Below are 20,558 nucleotides of genomic sequence, written 5' to 3'. Positions count from 1 at the left end.
AGCTGTGCCCCGTTTTTGTTTCTCTGCAGGGTTTCGGCTGAACAACCAGCTCTACGACATCATCACCATGCGCTACGCTGACAAGAACATGAACATTGACTTTGACAGCTTCATCTGCTGCTTCGTGCGCCTGGACGCCATGTTCCGTGAGTGGCTGCCCCGGTTTCACGGCACTACCTCCCCTCCTCCCTCCAAACACAGCCATGGATCCACAGAACGGCTTGGGTTGAAAAGGACCTTAAGGACAATCTGGTTCCAAGCCCCCTGCCAAGGGCAGGGACACTCTGCATTGGACCAGATTGCTCAGAGCCCCATCATACTCACAGCAAAGTTTGTTCACAGCACTACTGCCTATGTAGGGTATTAATTATTAAAGATATGTGCTTAGAGAATCTAAGATATGACAAGCTGTCTCATACAAACACAAAAAACCCCACGTGTTTCACCTTGAGTTAGCTAAGGAAAAATGCAGCAGAAACACCTGCTGACCCCACAAGACCTGTGCAAGTTTGCATTTCACAACAGGAGCACCATTTGATTTCCTGTCTGGGAATCATCTTTACTCACACAGCAATCTAATCTACTCCCTGTATTTTTGTTTCCTTACTTTAGGGGCATTCCACGCCTTTGACAAAGATGGAGATGGCATCATTAAGCTCAACGTCCTGGAGGTAAACTGCTTTATGACAGTATGTCTAACACAATGTCACAATACTAAATTTTAATTGTATTAATCATTGTACATATTTTCAAGGGAGTATTCTATGAACAGAGCTCATCTGAAATTGTCATCTAATTGGTAAGAGGCTGCACAACCTCCTAAAAAATTTGCTACCAATTTTACACAGAAAACATCCACGATCTGCCAGCAACAGCTGCTCTGTAGCACTCTAGCTGGTGCTGAAGGGCACTGCTGTGGCCTCTTTGTATCATCTTTAAAGTCTATCAAAAAACTTTTGAGATTTCTTTTATGAGGCAATTTAATCAAACAGTGATACGTAGTGTTAAATGATAAGGCAGATTAGCATAGTTCTTTACCTTTTAAAAACCTTATTAAGAAGAATTAGAAAGTTTCAACTTAAAAGCATGTCCTCTGTTAGGGAGACCATTAAAAACACCCATCACTTTTTGCAAGGGAAGGAGAAATAGGAACAAGAAACTCAAGAAAAAATTCCCCACAGCCTCTCTACTTCATCCTAAGTGATAGCAAGCAGCTGCCTTCCAGTTAGAGGGTGGTGTCTTCATACAATTCATGGGAGGATGCCAAGAACTCTTCCATCCTTTAACTCTTCTTTCAGTGGCTGCAGCTCACGCTGTACGCGTAACACCGGAGCCAGCGGCCACCTTTGCCAAGAACACTCTGAAGACTTCCAAGGAACTAGCACCATTCATCCCAAGGGCAAGCAAGAGCAATTCCTAATTATGTCGTTCAGTTGCTGAGATAAACAGCACATGGGAAGAAGCCCTTGGAAAAAGAGACAACCATACTCTCATAGACAGGACAGTGCACATAGTTTGTAACTACTTTTATAGCATCCTGACATTTTTCCTTTGGCAACAAGGATTAATTTATTGATGACTGAATTAAGCTTTCTCTGCGTAGTGAAGACATGGAGAATACATAATTGTTCTGCTTGTGCTGACAACGGGAAAGGTCTTCCCTCAGGTCAGGTGAAACTGGGACTGTATCTAACTGTGAAAGTCAGAGGTGTTTACTGTCACTTCGTAATTAGTCATTAACTCTTTGTCCTGCTCTTGGTATTACCCTTTCATCTCTTTGTAATATTTACTGAATATTTCACATGAGATTGTGCTAATTATGTTAATATTATGCAACCCAACAACTCAGTTACAGATTTGGCTGTGCAGGTTGGATCTCTGCTATGTGGAAATGGGGGAGTAGGGCATGACCGACTGCAATACCAGAGTACCGCTTATCTAACGCCTCAGCAGAAGTACCAGAACTGAGCAACTGGCTCTCATTTTACTACCCCCATGGGATCTTAATTACACATTTGGACATTTTAAGTGTTTTTCATTGTAACTTCATTCCCTGTAACACTGAGAAATTTATTTGCCCTTTGAGGCAGAAAACCCGGTACACATACAAATCTATGTATCTACACACACAGACAAACGTACTTCCCCCAGCCCTGGTCCTGTTTCCCAATAGTACCATGCATTTCTTTATTGCAAGAGGTGACGTGTAGCAGAATCAGATACTGTATCAGCATGACCACTTTGGGAATATTATTCCAATAGGCAAGTAGAATTAGCTTAATGGAACCAAAAATAAAATCAATTGGATTTTTGGCCTAGGCTTTTTTTGGTTTTATTCTGACAGAACAGATGAAGATGAAATATTGAGCACTCTTCCATCATTCTCCTGAATATACAGAAGCTTTTGGAGTTTATGGCAAGTGTGAAATTAGCTTAATATCTCAAATAGTTTCCAGTTTACTCCTTGAATACATTTGGAAAAAAAAAGCACTTGAGAGGTTCCCTTGCTACCAGCTTAAAGGATGACAGGTTTTTACAAGTACAATATAAAAAATGGAAGGAAAAACAAAACATGCAAGAACGAACAGACTTTGTCAGAACTGTCTACTGAGTTGTCTAGTGGTGAAAAGTAGCAAAGCAATCCACTAATGTAATGCAAAATTTTAAAAACAAATTGTAGTATCCACTCGAAGTTATTCCAGTGAGTAGCTCATTTAACTGAAAGGTCACTAAGAAGCCGAAAACCTTTTGACTATAAAGTTCTTAGTGTTGCCTTGCACTGTAACTTACTCTGAAAGAGTAGGAAAATCCTATAGTTTATCTAAAAAATATTTATTCTCCTTCAAATTCAACTTTTTTTTTTTTTTACCCCAAATAATTTTTAAGATGACTGGAACACTTGAAGCCCTGGCTCCCAGCCATGCCTTACCTCCACTGAGCTATTATTTTCCATACAAGTATGGCAGAGACTCTCTTAGTTGGGATGTTCAGAGAAAAAAAAATCTATCAGTCAAAAGACCAAAATCAGGATTTTTATTTGGGAACTCAAAACTGGTCCTTACAGTTCTGGTGAGTGAACTACCAACAAGCTACAGAGCTCAAGAGAACCTCCCCTGCAATGGGCCACGAAGCAAGGCAGGCAGCACATCATCTTGGAGGTACCAGTTGGGTGGACAGCTTCACTTCCCTGCCAAATGACTAGGTTTGAGATTCCCACACACTTGTAACACTCCTGCCAGTGCTGGAGCTTCAAAGTGGCCAGTCTGATTTTATCCAGCCCTCATAAAACAGGAAAAAAATCCAGAACAAAGTCAAGTTCTACCAAATCCTGTGAAAAAAATAATTCTATTTAAAACAAAGGAGAAACAGACAAACCACAACAATATAAAGAACTTTATTTTTTTTCATTTCTTCTTTTGCCATGTAAAGTTTCATTATTACAGTCACAGCTTTGTACCAAAGTAAGAGAAGAAAACCATGATCAATCTGTGCACATGTTCTACACAGCTTAAATTACTAAATATTCAATCAAGTTGTTTTATTCCACTTCCATTCTTCAAAAAGACTGTTTAACATTACAGCAAAATGAAATCCGAGAAGCTGGCAGGCGCATTTAACAGAATATATACCTACACAGTTTGCTCTTTGAGGACTAATTATTTTACAAACAGTAGCTGAAACTGTTTCCTTATCCTTCCTCACATATTCTGCAACTCTGGACAACTTAGACTGCTTGAATTATAGTACCATACAAGACTGAAAACCAAGATTAACCTGTAACTGTGTTTTAATTCAACTTAAGGGAAAAATATTTTCCCAACAAAAACATTTCCCCTGCCCTTTATTGCAAGTTTGCAGTTATCATTTACCTTGATCCAGCATGATTGTTCTGTTTGAAAATGTGCATTAAGAACTGCACTACTTCAAACACACCACACAGCCAAGCTCCTGCTATTTTGCAGAAGCCAACTTATGTGCTGGTATATGTTTAAAGTCTGTAATTCACATGTAAGTGACACAAGGTAAGCAGAAGCCTGGATATTTAATGCATCTCTGTACCAAGGGATGCAGCAGTTTTCCCTCCATCCCCTTCCACATACAGAAGCAGCAGCGTTATGCCAGAGTGTTTTGCACTGCCAGATAGCTGTTACTTTCCCCTGAAATTTGAAGGAGAAAGGAGAAACTAATATAGACCAATCCCAAAAAGCCCCTAAAGGGCCTGCCACATGTAGTCATCCATATAGCAAGTCCAGAACTCATTTTTTAACATTTGACTAATAAAAAATCCACAGCTAACCGTAAAATAAATCCTCACTCTACTCACTCTTCCACCCACAACTTTTTACTTGCATAAAAAACAAACCAAAACCAAAAATAAATAGTCCTGAAACTGGCTTCAGATGTGCAGTACTGCTTTTCATGCAAATATTACTGTGTTAAGTGTCACAAGCAGCCCACCTTCCCAAAGTTATTACATTCTTCAACTAGAGGTATATCAGGAGCCAAAACCCTGTGTTGCAAGACCAGAGAGGATCTCATTAATCAATACCAACAAACAAACATTAGTTTGGCATCTCTCTTCTGCAATTGCCTCCAGAAGAAGTAAATGGTCGATTGTGAAATCTGCACCAAATTCTAGCTGGACAAATATGAAACCTCCCCACATAACTCCAGAGAAGCCTGGGGATTTCCACAGCTGCACAACTTCATAGCAAATCCTTTTAAAATATCCTCATGACAAAGCAGTACAGCATTTTCCTCTGAACCCCTGAGGATTTTTTAAAATTGTTTCTAATTTATGAAGCAAAATTTTTCACTCATGCAGCTCTGCTATCTTCCCACCTCTTACCCATTTTAGGATTCTTAAAATAGATCTGAAATGACCTACAAAGTAGCAAAAGACACCACTGATAAAGCTGGACTTCAGAAGCCCAGACTTTTCAGAAGGATTGTTTTCAAGACAGATAAGGAAATATCATAGACCACACAAAAAGAAAGACTGCTTCCACCAACTAAAAAAGATAAACCTAACAAGCAAATGGGAATGCAAATAAAGTGTAATAACTGTTTGTGGCAACATCTAGTGAGAAAGATCTTTATATATGTTCTGGAAAACAGCTGAAAGAATGTAAAGACTCACAAGGGAGAAGTAACAAAATCTACTCTCTCACACATTTTTCAGAATGCCGCTATTGCCCCACTGGCTTGTCCTTGGGACACACCTCCACACCTTCACCGCAGCACAGTCCATGAAGGACAGCTTAGGACGCCCACACTGTTTATGCCACACTTACATGCTCCCTCACTGTGGTTCAAAGAACTCCCAGAAGAACTCCTGAATATCAAAACTTTTGGAAATGGTTTAAGTATTACACAGTCTGCTGCTTTTAGGTCATGAAAAAATCCAAACAAATGCTCTCAGACTTTAGAGCATTACACCCTCCATCATAAAACATCTAAACCATTTAAAGACTTCCCCTGACTTGATTCTCTATTGAATTGCTTCATCCACAGACCACAGAAAGAAAGATAAAAAAAACCCCAAACACCAAAACCACAACCGTACATCCCCCAAAAACCAAAACAAAAACACCCTCAGAACAGCCTGAGGTCTGAGCCACATACTGGGGCTTTTTGCTATCCACAAACATCTTAATAAAAAGTAAACAAACAAAACCAATCACCACAAAAGCACTGGAACCTCAGAGATTCCCATGTCTTTGAAGTAGGATGCTACTGCATCTCATTCATATTTTACTCCTGTCTCACAAAAAATACTCATCAGTGTCAGAGCAATTCTGCTTGTCTGCTAAGGTAATACAAAACCAGTGTGCTCCAGAGAAGGCCCTGAAGCTTCTTTATTTGATGGCAGTAGAACATCCATGGGCTTTCCTCAATCATTCACTTTCTTGGCCTAAAAAGGCTTCTTTATAGTCAAAGAAAGAGGCTATAAAACTTATTTGGTCTATGGCTGACAAGTGTGAACTTGTAAAAAAGATACCCAGTAAAAGCAGTAGTCCACTCAGTTTTCTTGGGAAAGCGCTGGATTTGTGTAGAAGCAGCTCGGTTTGCTGTCTTCACCTTCTCTTACAGCTTAGGAAAACCTCTGCTTATTTTATCCTGAGCAGCAAGTTAGGCAAAAGTGAACACAAAGCTCCTTGCTAGATTAGTCTCAGTGTTAAGAGGGTTCTTTGCTAAATTAGTGTTATTAGGGGAGAGAGGATGGCAGGTGCCAGAAGTGCATTTCACTGAACTTCACAAGGTGAACTGATTCCCCTCAAGGGACACCCGCAGGGGAATCCTGACAACTTGAAACAGTCTTCCCTTTTGCACTGGCCTCTCTGTGGTACTTGCTGTGCATTAGTAGAAACAAGACTTTTACATGTGATACGCATTTCATATCCTCAGCTTCTGCTTGAGAACATTAGACTTTGAAATCCTGCTCCATTCTTTCCAGTTGAGTTTTTGTGAACTTGATGTAGCCCAAGCCAATTAAGTCAGTTCACAACAGAAACAAAACACTACCAAAGTGGATGCACAAAACACACAGTGCCTTTGCATTTCTCTTGGTTTGCTCTGCCATGAGGATATGGCGCTGCAAAGCTCACTAAGACTCCATATAAAATCAGCAATCCAATTATGGTGTTTTATCAAGATAGCAGTGGTGGTTATGCTGGTCTTTAACTAAAAGAAAAACAGATACCACTTACTTCTTTCCCATACATAAGGACCTATATTGAAAAAGACGAAGATTGCAAAGCATGTGAGTAGAGCCACTGTTCTGGCTGTTTTGCTGCTACTGGCATCTCTCTCAAGAAATAACCGCTTTCCTCAAAATAAACAAAATACCTCACAAGGTATGGTATCTACCACTGTATATATTGTGCCAGTTATAGCAATTTTTACACAAGGAATAAAAAATAAGTTACAATTAACATTAAAAAATTAATTTATTCCAGTCTCCATAAAATAACTCTTCTTTTTATGAAGAAAGTAAAAATGTACACTGGATATTCAGGTTACATTGTTAGAATTTGTGATATTCTGGTTTGCAGAATTTTATTAAAATCAGCTAAAAAACTGGATACAACAGAACCAGACATGTCTTAGACACATAACAGGCTTCAATCTGAGTTTGCAAACAGCAGCACCTATTGTAATCTAAGTTTTCAACACCCCTTTGGAGTTCCCAAAGACTATGCTTTTTAAAAAAACAAATAAAATCACCTGAAAAAAACAAACAACAAATAAACAAGGCAGACAAGAGGAAGGAATATTCTTGTCCATCAATGAATTAAAAACCTGCAAGAACTTGGGCTAAGTCTTAATTACCAGTCTTATTTCTACAGAGTGCAACACAACCTGCAGTCTCCGCAGCAATGCATTTCAGCCCCACTCAGTTTTTGCATTCCAAGTGGGAAAAGAAAGAGGAAAGACTGGAGTAAGAAACTGATGTTATTTGGAATAATTATGACATACAAAATTACTTCCCAATGTGGGAGGTGAAAAGGTTCATGAGTCAATCCTGCTGTCATCCTCAGCATGTCTTTCAATGTGTCCTACAGCATCCTAGAAAAGAACCAGAGAAGTCAATTAAAAAAAAAATCATTATAATCATCACAAAAAAAACCCACAAAAAACTTTGCAAAGGATTCTAGAAGCTGCAGTGAAAGTCACATTCTAGATAATATACATTTGTTTGCCTTAAAGCTTCTCAAAAGGTAAAAAGTATCATTGTCAAGCTACTAAATCATAAAGTGTTTCACATACCACATCATTAAAGGGAAATAAAACGCAGTTTCCTTTTTGATTAGAATAGCAAATTAAATAAACACATCATATCCAAAGCCACTACTTAAAGAGAAATTAAGGATTTTACAGTTTGTTAATTCTCAAAGAAACCTCCTTTCTTTCCATATTCTGGAAAGCATTCAAAGGAAGGCAGTTTCTATTGCCAAGGACTAAAATGCAGATTTTACAGATCAGTCTATAGGTAACAGCCCTCCTCACACTCATTCCCCAATCCTTTACACATGACTTACTCCATCTCTTATGCCTTCATTTTCACCCCCTTCTCTGTTATAGCTGTTATCCAGAAGTTTATGCATTACTTATTTAAAGACAGGTTTTGCTAACAAACTCATGTGAAAAATAAACAACAATGAAAGAGGTAGCGATGGATAAAAATTAAAAGGATAAAAACCTTTTTTCAAGGCAGATATTTGTTCATGTTATAAAGACATCTTTCCTTCAAAAAATTTCCTAATATCTTGAGTAGAATTACTTTAATAATTTAAGAATTCCACCATTTCCGTGTAATATTTTAGGATCAAACTGTTTTAAATTGACCATATGTCAAATTATCACAGCTGCACTCTTCATCTGCCACAGGCTCAACTGAACCCTGTTAGCCTTGGATGACTGTAACCACATCCAGTCAAGCCTGCCAAAACTAGAAAAACTTAACCCTTTTTAAGAGAAATAGGGTCAAGTCCCACAACTGTGGTGATATAAAGTACTTAATATTATCAAACGCAACTATGTTATTTCAACCACATACCTGCTTGGAACCTTTCCTGGAAGTAAAGAAAGCATCACAGTTCTTCCAACGACATTTCAGGGTCTGAAAATTTGGATTGGTGTGATCAGTTAGCAGGTGTTGTTTCAGATGGTCCACAACTCCAAAAATCAGTGAACATCCATGCCACTGGTAAAAAAACAACACACCACAATAAGCCAGGAAAATACAACTTTTGCTAATGCTTTTCTTCCTGCAATTCCACAATATTCTTCCAAGACTGTAAGCATGCCTGCCAACTCCTGTACATTTTGTATCTTATTCCACTTCCATTTTCAATGGTCTCTGTTCCTTTAATTACAGCTTTACAGAAATTCTTCCTGCCTTTTAGCCAAGCCTAGACCATCAGCAGGAATGGCAGGAGGAAGAGAGGACTTAAGCCTTTACAAGATTTAATCTTACCTGTGACAAAGTAATTTGGAATTTAATTAAACTTATTTAGCAGAGTAAATCAGCTTTTCTGTGTCACTCAGCCAAAGTTTTTGGTTCTAAACAGTTACATGTCACTATCTAAAAACTACCAGAAAGAACAGTAATTTAAACTAACAACTTGCCCAAAGCATATTTTTTTATATATATATATATATATATATATATATATATACACAATACACATTCTTTTAAATATATATATAAAATAAAACTAGTGATACATACCTAAGTGATGTATACTTTAAAAAGTACATACACATTTAGAAAAAAAAAGAATTATAAAAAAATCTAAGGTCAAGCTACCCAAGACTAAGAGAGTAGAGGCCACCCCCAGAAAATTCAGTAACAAAGGAAGGCTAAAAACATTTTGCTAATTACCCAGCATCGATAATTTTGCATCAGATTAAGCCTCACAGCTCTGACACTGCCATCATAGCATCCTGTGTAGATCTGTAAAAGAAACATTTATGGATAAGCAAGCTGGGAATAAAAGAAAGGAAAAAAAAAAAAAAGTAGTAAAATTTTGAAGGACACTTCAGTGTAGGTAAAAACTATGAAATATCAGCATGCAAGGCTTCTAGCTATTTTAAAAATAGGTATAACCAAATTCTTTTAAGATTTGCATTCATAGTTCACAAAAGCCTACAAATGAATAAGAAATGCTTCCATAACCTCTTTTGTTCAGTGTCATGTGTGTAACAGTTCATAAAACTTTAAATTATGGTACTATCCACTGAAGTTAAAAAATACGTAGGGGTAAACATCAAATTATTTATGTCCAGGACTTAACCAGTTATATGTATATCAAAAAGGGATGGAGAGGAAGTGTGTGGAAGAACATCAGAATTTCAGAAAGACTGATGCAGATTCTTTCACTCATCACTAAACTTCTCATCTGAACCCTTCTTCAATTTGAGAATGCCCACAACAGATCTCTGTTGGGGCCCAATTCAAGCCTCGGGTTGGACTCATGAGATGTGATGCTTGGGCAGTATGTATTCCAATTAGTAGGAAATCTGTTTCTTTGGACTTTTCTGTTACTACAAATCACTACTATACCTTGCATTTTACAATCTCAAAGAAACTTTGCAAGCAAATTCATAGACATGCAGACAAATAAGTGCTTTTAAAGACTATTTTAAGAAATATTTATCCAGAAGTACTTCTGAAACTTATCCTGCAGGGCAGATTCATGAAGAAACCTGTATACCTGAATCAATTGCACACCTTTCTTTATGTTCTGTCAACGGTTACTAGAGGTCTGACTGTGGGTGAAGTATTTCTCTAGCATCTGAGTGATTCCCTTGAGTAAAAGTCAAACAGGACTAACACTTGAAAAAGCAGAAGTATTTCACTATTTCTAGAGTCTTCACTGTAATCATCACTGCAAAAAGAACTATTGTTTTAAGACTACTGTAAGCTAAATGGTGATTTTTCCCCAGACAATAATATTACATAAATACAAAGCTGTTATAGCAACTTGATTTTCTAAGAACAACTTGGAAATACAGCTAAACAGCAGGTTGATTTCTTTATCTGAAGAAATTAAACCATCTTGTATGCACCTGTAGCAATTACAACCTTCTCTTTAAGACCAGTGAAAAGAAGGGAGTTACCATGCTCTTATGGATGGTCATACACATGATCATATCTGTGTGGCCTCCATAGACTTGCAAGCGGTCGTGTGACTTGAAAGAAACAGAAACAGACACTTAATAACATGACATTTTTTAAGAGCCATTTTTCACAGACATGCAAAGGATAATACTTCCAAGAGCAGTTTCCTTGGTAGCAATTAAACTGCTGTGGTGGATTCCAAACTTTATAGCTACCTTGAAAGCTCACTTTTGCTTGCTTTGCTTCTGGGAGTATTTTTGTCCAATTAAGCACTCGTTCTCTCAGCAAACAAAACTAATATTTCCCCACTTTTCTGAGCTGTCATTGTCTTGGAATAACCCAGGTTCTAAAAAAATGGTTTAGGTTACATTCTTTAAAACCCATGTATTTTGGCTGGTGAGACAACTGTATATACTGAGTGACAGGAAAGAGAGGGATGGGCTAGAGACCAGCAAGTACAAAGATGACTTCTATTTGACTTCATTTGACTATTTGACTTCAAAATCATTAATTAACACACATTAGGATAAATGTCATTAGTAACCACCTACTTTCTTACCTGTAGTTCATAAACACGAACAAATTTATCCAGACATGCTGTCACCATGACTTTCCCAAGAATGTTCACAACCGTTACTGCATGGTTGTGGCCCTTATAGATCCGTACCAGCTCTCCAGTCTGCATCAAGAAAAAGCAAAGGTAAATAGGGGTTTGATTTGGTTTTTCTTGAACAAAAGAACAAAATAACAAAATGGTTCTACCTAACCTAGATAGGGTAGCTAGGTTCAATGTTCACTACTCAGAAATGGAAACACGCTTTATGAGACTTCCATTCCCTGTGAAGGCACTTACAGATTATGATCAAATACTACTTATTCTTTTGTTTGCACATCCTAACACAGAGCCATTCCAGTACAACAGAAATGCATGGGTCTCTATAAAGTTCTCTCTTCTCTTCTTCTGCTTCTGAACGTGAGCTACCAGTGTGCCCAGGTGGCCAAAAAGCCAATAGCATCTTGGCCACTCCCAGGAATAGTGTGGCCACCAGGACCAGGCAAGCGATTCTCCCCCTGTACTCGGCACTGGTGACACCACGCCTCGAGTGCTGTGTCCAGCTCTGGGCCCCTCAGTTCAGGAAGGACATTGAGGTGCTGGAGTGAGTCCAAAGAAGGGCAATGAAACTGGTGAAGGGTCTGGAGCACAAGTGTAATGAGAAGCAGCTGAAGGAGCTGGGGTTGTTTAACCTGGAGAAAAGAAGGCTCAGGGGAAACCTTATCACTCTCTACAACTGAAAGTAGGGTGTAGCCTGATGGGGGTCAGCCCCTCTCCCATGCAACCAGCGACAGGAGAAGATGAAATGGCCTCAAGCTGTGCCAGGGGAGGCTGGACACTAGGAAGAAATTCTTCACAGAAAGGGTGATTAGATTTTGGCATGGACTGCCCTGGGAGGTGTTGGAGTCAGTGTCCGTGGAAGAGCTTAGGGAAAGACTGGATGCTGACAATGCCATAGTCTAGCTGACATGGTGGTTTTCGATCACAGGTTGGACTCTGATCTCAGAGGTCTTTTCCAACCTAATTGATTCTGTGATCTCTTTCCATCATTAGTTACATATTCCCACCCATCCTGAAACTAGGACTACGCTATAAGTATTAGGATCAAGGATCAGTTAGCAAATTCAGCTAAATACACAGAAATACACTTTTTTTTGTCAACTAAAATTTCCCTCTGACAAAGTTTTTTAATCTAACTTATTGCATAGCTACATGAATGCTTCTGCTAGGACTGAGGGACGATGGTGTAAAAGAGGGAGAGAACGGTAGGCTAGAGACAAAGCATTCATGACGATACAACAGCTTTTGAACCATCTAGCTTGGAACATAGTGTTCCTCAAGCTCTTCCAGTAATAAAGAAACTCTTTCCCCACCAGAATATCTCACATGGCTTTTCTCTGAACCCCTTCCATAATTTTGTAGTAATATTTGCAAAAGCAAGATGCCCAGATAAAAAGGCATTGCCTATCACATGACAAGAGTCAGCCCATTTATGTAGCCTCTTCATGCCTCCAGAGTTACCTATAGTGCATAGTCACATTCACAAAATCATGAGACTTTCTTTTCTGGAAGCAATCTGCCCCAGCAGTCAGTCAAATATTCAGGAAATTCTGACTTTATAGCATAGGAATTCAGTGCCTTAATAGCAAAAGTCATTCCATCTTTCTATAGGAGACTTACGTGAATATTGTGGGCATGGACAGACTGATCGCTGGAGCCACTGAATACCAGATCATTCACAACCTTACAAAAAAAAGAAAAAGTTTATATTTTGTAACAGATATGGAAATGGGTAAGGAAAACATTAAGACACTGTTCAGTTTAAAGTCATACTTTAATATTTCCTAAATTTGAGAGACTTAAAATTAATCAAGGGTATGAAGGAAAAAGCATGCACTGAGTTCTTCACACAAGAGCTAGAAAATGTATTACAATGATTTTTGACACTTCACAACTGACATAAGAAGCTGTTAACTTGCAGCCCACCAGGCCAACTCATCCTACCTATGGATTATTCTCACAGACAGCAAATATTATTGCTCAGCAGCAAATTGGGGACCAAGCAAACTGAATGGAGAATGCTGCTCTGCACATGCACAGTAAAGCCCAATGTTTCCTGGAAATCTTGGACATGCTGCATACTTATACGCTGCTCACATAAGAAAAATGATGCTCCTAACCCCTAACAAGTGACAGGACAAGAGGAAACAGCCTCAAGTTGCACCAGAGGAAGCTTAGAATGGATATTAGGAAAGAGTTCTTCACTGAAAGGATGTTCAGGCATTGGAACCGGCGGCCTAAGGAAGTGATGGAATCACTATTCCTGAAGTATTCAAAACACAAACATAGATGTGGCAGCTGGGGACACGAGACATGGCAGCCAGAGACAATTTCCCTACCAAATTGCTCAGTTTTTAGAATTTAAAATAGAGAAATCCTCTATTTCCTATCACAATCTGCTCCTCATTTTAAGCATTCTTTGTCCAAAATGTATTTTCAGAGACACTTACCTTCATGCAGAGAATAGTCTTGCTGTGACCTTCCAGGGTTCTGAGAAGCAGCCCGTTCCGCGCATCTCGCACGCTGATGGTGCAGTCATAGGAGCCCACCACCAACAACTTACGTGCTCCTTCCTGAGCTGTGGCTAAACAGCTCACTGCTCTAGGGCCATGGCATTCAAAGGTATCAAGCTGTTTATTATTCTGGTGGGGGAAGAATGAAATGGCATTTAAGAATTAAAATTTTGCTATGACATTGACTAGACCATCGAGTCCTTTCTGTGTTGTGCTTGTTACAGCAACTGATTTCAGTTTAGTAACACACAAGATAGCAGTGGTAAAAATTTCATCTTAACAATTAAGTTTCCAAATCAAGGAAATAACTCCTTATGTTATGCAGACCAGGAGGAACCTTAAGAAAAAACATAACAGTACAGCACAGTAAGAAAGAAAGGTAAACAAAGAGACAGGGAGATGGGACAGCTTCATGCATGGACAAAGTAATCAACCAAAAGGGGCCAACAGTGACCATTTATAACAAAATGCTTTCATTACAAATACATTTACTACTGTAGATAAAGAATGGAAAGAAACACAAAGAGGAGAGAAACAGCATCACAATAGGCTTTCAGGTGCCAATATTTAAACAAACTAACCTTTATGCTGAAAGTAACCACAGTGCCATTTGAAAGACCTGCATAAAGGATCCGCCATCTACTGTGTAAACAGAGCACTCGATCTTCCAATTTAAACTGTTCCATGAGCTCTTTGGTCTAGCAATAGAAAGAGGTACTTAAAGATTTCATTAACTGAAAATAATTCAAGGAAAACAGCCTGAAATGAGTGATGATTTTCACTTTTTAAACCAACAGAACTGGAGAAAAACATCTGAAAGTCTGGTGTCACATGGCAGTTTGATCCTCAATCAGGACCATCTCTAAGGCCTCACTGCACTTCAGCAACCACTTATAACCCTGAACACTTTATTCTAATCATAACCTCTAATGTGCATAGAAATTTAGACTACTGACTATATATATATACACACAGATGAAAACCATCTGTTACACAGCTGAGGTTGAGGATTCCCCATTAAGTTCCCCGCAGGGAACTTAAGGGCTTAAAACCTCTGGCAGTTTGCTCTCTGAAGCAGACACTTGCTTTCTAGTCCTTCAAGTCACAGGTTGGGCAAGCCTTTTTATCACTCATCCTCAAATATCCAGCTTCAGGAAGCCTCAGTCTGCTCTTTCACCTGCCCTCAGTGTAACAGATACCTGTTCTCTCTATGGCTGCTCTACAGACAGAGCAGAGAGCAGAGCTTTCCATAAGCAATAAAGTTAGAAATACAGGAAGACAAGTAAGAATCATGGCCAAACAACTATTCTTTGGTGTTCCCAACATCTGGGATCATGCCATGCTGTTCTGACAAAAACGTTACTGACAAGCTAGCCAAAAGATTAGGGTAGTAAATCAGTTAATGGTTTGATATTTGTGGGGTTTTTTTCCCTGCTCTACTCTAATGAGTCCAGATCACATGGGTTTAAAAGGCTTTTAAAATTTTTAAAGAAACACTTGCATAAAAACGCAGGATATGTAAATTGAAACAGAGTTTGAGTACCTGGATATTGTAACAGTTGATAGTGTGGTCACTTGAGCCAGTGTAGAGTGCAGCATTCTTCCCATTCGTCTGAGTGACCAGAAGGCAGTTCACTTTTGAAGTATGGCCTTCGAAGATGGCCACACACTTCCTGCTCTAAGAAGGAAAGCATAGAGCCTGTCAGCATAAAGGCCCATAATACCTCTTGGGATATGCACCTAACAGAACAGGGCAAGACAGCTAAAAAAAATCAGGATACACACGGATGGCAATCTATCTCCCCTTGTCCCTCTCATAGGGAGAAGGGGTTGGGGAGGTGGAAAAGAGATGTTTAAGAAAGGACTAGTATAAAATAAATGAGGTGCTTGAATAAGCAGCTGCTTCCTTTACTACACAGTGAGGCATTATAAAAGACAACCTTGTGATTGTAAATAATGTAACACCACTCCCACAACCTTACTTACAACAAGATTGTAGGCACAAACTGTTTTGTCTGCTGAGCAGGTATACAACAAATTCCCAAAAATTTGAATAGCATTCACTGCAGCCAAGTGTCCCTCAAAGGTTCCCTCTGTAGGTTCTTCATCCTCACCTGGCTCCGAAGACACTTCTGTAGGACAGAGACATGTATACTTTTGACTATGGGAACACAGTCAAGAAAACACCCTGCTGTGGTTTGTACTGCCAACCAGCAGGACTATTTCAAGGGCTCTGCACCTTAAAGTCAAATTTCATTAGGGATTCCAGCAGGACTGTGAATGTGACAGAGGGCAATATAAAGTGTTAAAAAGACCTTCATATGACACTAAGTCCAGAAACACCTTTAAAATTTAAAAGAGATTGTACTACTGTTTGTCCTAGAGCTCTACAGAGACTGTAGAGCAAGAGTGTTCATGTGGGAGGGCAGGGAGATGTGGAGGAGTCAAGACACAAAGCATTCAGTGTAAGATGATGTGAGTATATGTCACTTCCCACTGCAGTTTTGAGTGCAAGCTTTTATCTTCAGGGCAAAACTCCCCTATGGAATTGGAAGCAGGTTGATCAAGACTTAAGTCAAAGTCCTGCAAGATACTACATACAAAGCATCAGAAGGAAAGCTTAAAAGATGTACCTGAGGAGTTCTTTGATCCTCTTAAGGATGATATGGAAGTCTGTGTCTCAGCCACACTGTAACACAAAAATAAACAGCAGTGAGATTGGACTTTGCATGTTCATTTTCAGACAAAATACTGGGGTAAGTAATACCCCAAAACACAAGACTCTGCAGTTAGTAGTAAATATGCTGTGACAGATAAGCTCAAAACCAAACTGGGCAGCCCTCTTACTGTATTAAGAGAAATTAGTAGGAAACAAGACACATTTGTTGACCAAAAAAGCCAAGTCAATTTTTATTTTCCTTTTTATTTCACTCCTGAAGTCACTGATATAAGACTTTCTGAATGGGAAAAAAAAAAAAAAAAGGAAGAGAAAAAAAGGGAGGCCTCTTATGAATACTATATAATACTAATAATTTTACTTTTGAGAGGTCTACAATAATCTCACCTTCTTTTCCCATCATTCCTATAATTTGTGCCAATCTCACTGGTGGAGCTCACTTCATCATAACCAGAGCAAGATGCCTCTAGGACTGCTTGATCCACAGAGTTGCATGAATCCCTCTTTGATGGACTGTCTGGTTTCTCATCTCCTGACTCTGATGAACCAACATGAACCACCTCGCACTGAGGCGCTGAAACTTCCACTAATTCCAGAGAAGCATCACTATCATTCTCGTCTTTGTTTCGTGCTGCATGAGCAGGAACTCCACCCTCCTCTCTTGGAGGAGTAGATGTAGTAACTTTTTCTCCTTTAGGAACCTTTCCACCCTTGACTTTCCGGACAGGCTTGCAGTCAATCATATCCTGCTCTGTATCGCTGTTGTCTGGCACATGGGCTGCCCTCAGAGTCTTCTTCTTCCTTAACCTTCTCCTCCTTCTATTCCCCTTCTCTGCTGGGACTGCAGCAGTTGCCAAGTGCTGCTCAGATGGTTCTGCTGACAATTTGGGGGTTTTATCCATTGGCATTTCTAGAAGGACTGAATGCTTTGAAAGAGAAGTGCTACACTGACCCAGTAAAAATCTTTCAGCAACTGTATCATTTGCTTCTCTCTTGCTGAAAACAGACATTGAATGAGGTGAAGTGTTCTCAAGAAGTCCAGACTGTCCCTTGTCTGCAGCAGGCTTGGGGACATCTTGATTAGTGTGTTGGAAACAAGCTGTCAGCTCTGATAGGGATATGGCTGCCGTGATAACTGGATACACTGAAGTTTCCTGGTTGGTCTCTTCTGAAGAAAACAGACTAGTGTTACATTCAATCTGTACAGCAATAACTATTTATGCAAAGTGTCTCGCCCTGTATGTTCTGTTTACACTTAATTGTGCATGTAAAGTACATATTCCTACATGTTGAAAACTATGTGCACATGAAGATCTGCTATTTCAGTCAGCTATCCAGCCTTTACAAAACATAACTGGGGAATAAAATGTTTATCCTTGTACATAGAAATAAAAGGAATGGGGCATATCACTCAAGCTGCTGGCTGGCTATATGCTTTTAAAGTTCTGACAATATCTAGTGAATCCTACATTGTTGACTTAAGATGCTACCACCCCTCTCTGTGTGCTTCCTTACCAGCTGTCCCAACTGCTGTAGAGATGATATTAATCAGTGCATGCCAAGTACGACTCAGCTGTTCAGTGACACAGTTTGAAAACCTTGTGCTTAACCCATCTGAATTATTGCAGCTATTATATACAGTTATTTCTACCAAGTTACTTGGACCTAATTCAAGGTAGATAGTCATGCACAATCCACTCTGCAGCACTGTACCTTTATCCTGGGAACAGCAGCAATGTAAACCATGAGGGTACACTTTAGTTAGTTAGTTTCGTGTAGACTATGCAATGGGGTAAACACACTCTCCCTGTAATTTAATTTTGATTGAATTAATATGAACTAAGTGATCCAACCTCTCAGCTAAGTCAGACTAAGGGCAGCATCTCACAGCTGTTTCCCACACCCTAAAATTCCCCAGTTGCACTTGCGAAAACTACAATCCAGAACAGGATGTTTCAAGTTCACTGCATTCCTGGGGTGGGAACATGCAATGCAAATGGGAAGTTGGCAGTATTTGAAACACTTCCCTCTTCCAGTCTCTCAGAAGCCAGCAAATTAAACCCACAGTAATGCTTGGCCAAAACCACATTACACATCGCAGGACAAATCTGATGCTTTGGAATTACACATTCAACTAGAAAGAGCTATAATGCAAAAATCTCACCCACACTTTCCTCAGATGGGGGATTCCAAGATAAAACTAGAACTTGCTGACAGCATAGGATATGTTGCATTTAAAGTAAATCAATGGAAAGATGTTTTTCCCTGGACACATAGCTGTCATGCACAACTGCAAAACGTGATAGAAAACCCTCTGTATGGAAGAAATGAATGCTTAGATGAAGTTTGAATGAATTACTGAGTTGAATTATAGTGGGAAGAAGGCACACAAAACTTTAAATTCTGAATACACCTCTAATATCATGTGTCACTCATTTCCCACAGGAAAGGGGAAGGAAGTAACTTGGTCACTTTATAACAGGAAAATAATAGTAACCAGCAACTTGAAATTAAACTTCTAAACCCAGAAGTTATTAATTCTCAGCACTTGGAGTGCTGAGGGTGTTAGAAAAAGAAGTAGGAAATCACCATGGCAATGGAAGAAAACAGAATCACTCAGTTCCACAGGTGGGACACACTGCTGGCATTTAGGGGAAACCAAATGCAATCAGCTCCCTCAAAGCACAGCTGAGCTCATTTCCTAGGGAAGCTGACAAGCTAAATGTGCAACCCCAAAAAGTAAACGGTATGCCTCAGAGAGAATTCCTCTTCTTCAAATTACAGAATTTTCCTGAAGTTAAATGCTTATTTCCCCCCAAACTACTAAATTTATCTGATGGCAAACTCATTTTAAATGTAGCACATACAGAAGTTCATCACTACCAAAACGATGATAATTTGACAAATGAACATAAAAAGAATATTCTTGCTTTTAATATAAAAAATAAGTTTGTAGGAAATGGAAAAATATGCTAATGTGATTAAGAGCTTTCTAAAGTAATTATTTAAGTAATAAATGTAGCTATACCCTGAAGGTTCACCTTCATAAGAAAAAAATAAAAAACCTCTTCAACTTCTCTTTCGTGAAGTCTAAAGATTCTTCAAGCAAGACACTTCATGCCACTGCAGCTAGTGATCACTAAATCTTTCCTTAGAAGCGGAAAACTGAGAATAAAAATGACACTGATACAAATAAAAATTTCACTGATGTTTAAGCATAACAGTATGGCATATGCCAACAAAAACAGGAAAGCAAAGGAAAGGCTTCCTAAAAGTTGAGTCTTAATAATGCAAACAAACACAAAAGCTGATTCTTCCCCTGCCCCAAGTTTACTTTGGTGAATACCCAAGAGCTTCACATTCCTTGTCAAATCCACCAAAATGAGATGAAGCAAAACTCACAATACTACATTAATGTATTGCAACAGAGTAGAATACAGGAAATGCAATGGTGACTAAAAAAAAAGCATGAAAACCACCACTTATATAATTCTACATCTGAAGCAAACTGAAAAAAGGAAAAAAAAAATCAAATTCTTGTAATTAAAGAACTCTAAACTTCAATTCAGCCAACATTCATCTCATGCTTGAGAAGAAAAGTGCTTAGAAAGGTAGAAAATGGCTTTTTCCAATAGTATTGTCCACCTCAGCTGGAGGAGAAAAAAATTGCGTTGGCTATCTTTAACAAGGATCAATCTCACAAATGTTTTTCTCAAATTACCTAAGTTAAAGGTTTGGGCAAATGACATTGTTATGGCAAACAAACAATTCTCATTAGAGTCACCCTGCTTGACTTCACAGGCTCTTAAGAAAGGAAGGGATGATTAAGCTTTTAATCTTCAGTTTTTACCTTCAGTCATAGCAGCAAGTTGCAGTGGAAACTAACAACAGCATTTAAGCTTTTGTCCACAGACTACAGCACAAAGTTTTATGGGGTTTAAACTGTCTAAATAAAGAGTTAGTTATTTCAGCTGTAGTCATTAAGATCTCACTTTGCTGAGGCAGGAGCCTCAGTAGTAGTTCAATTAGTAGTTCAATTAATTCAGCAGTTTCTCCTCCAGATAAAAGTAAACCCTATTTTCACTGCTAGCCTTCCCACACCCCTCACATGAGCGAACAGTGCCTAAT

At 39.0% G+C, this 20,558-nt stretch overlaps 2 protein-coding genes across 12 annotated transcripts in view; one reads left to right on the top strand and one right to left on the bottom strand.

Moving 5' to 3' along the window:
• CAPN3 (calpain 3) overlaps positions 1–2,318 on the top strand; it is a 28,794-nt gene extending 26,476 nt beyond the window's left edge. For all 4 annotated transcript variants that reach the window (XM_048308479.1, XM_048308478.1, XM_048308477.1 and 1 more), the window contains 3 exons: positions 30–146; positions 613–671; positions 1,299–2,318. In XM_048308479.1, coding sequence (XP_048164436.1) covers positions 30–146; positions 613–671; positions 1,299–1,325 — 203 coding nt within the window. In that variant the 3' untranslated portion in view covers positions 1,326–2,318. The remainder of the gene's footprint in view (positions 1–29; positions 147–612; positions 672–1,298) is intronic.
• A 1,060-nt stretch (positions 2,319–3,378) lies between these two features.
• Positions 3,379–20,558, bottom strand: part of ZNF106 (zinc finger protein 106) — a 41,767-nt gene continuing 24,587 nt past the window's right edge. For 6 of the 8 annotated variants that reach the window (XM_048308465.1, XM_048308466.1, XM_048308464.1 and 3 more), the window contains exons 11-22: positions 16,818–17,598; positions 16,387–16,442; positions 15,740–15,885; positions 15,297–15,431; positions 14,335–14,451; positions 13,691–13,882; positions 12,861–12,923; positions 11,187–11,306; positions 10,627–10,698; positions 9,389–9,460; positions 8,561–8,707; positions 3,379–7,569 (exon numbers count right to left, since the gene is read on the bottom strand). In XM_048308465.1, coding sequence (XP_048164422.1) covers positions 7,513–7,569; positions 8,561–8,707; positions 9,389–9,460; positions 10,627–10,698; positions 11,187–11,306; positions 12,861–12,923; positions 13,691–13,882; positions 14,335–14,451; positions 15,297–15,431; positions 15,740–15,885; positions 16,387–16,442; positions 16,818–17,598 — 1,958 coding nt within the window. In that variant the 3' untranslated portion in view covers positions 3,379–7,512. The remainder of the gene's footprint in view (positions 7,570–8,560; positions 8,708–9,388; positions 9,461–10,626; positions 10,699–11,186; positions 11,307–12,860; positions 12,924–13,690; positions 13,883–14,334; positions 14,452–15,296; positions 15,432–15,739; positions 15,886–16,386; positions 16,443–16,817; positions 17,599–20,558) is intronic. The other 2 variants (XM_048308467.1, XM_048308469.1) reach the window with 1 other exon arrangement.

Source organism: Corvus hawaiiensis, chromosome 6, assembly GCF_020740725.1.
Source record: "Corvus hawaiiensis isolate bCorHaw1 chromosome 6, bCorHaw1.pri.cur, whole genome shotgun sequence".
NCBI lineage: Eukaryota > Metazoa > Chordata > Aves > Passeriformes > Corvidae > Corvus > Corvus hawaiiensis.
Note: the sequence above shows the minus strand (reverse complement) of the source record. Positions and strands in the feature narration are given on the sequence as shown.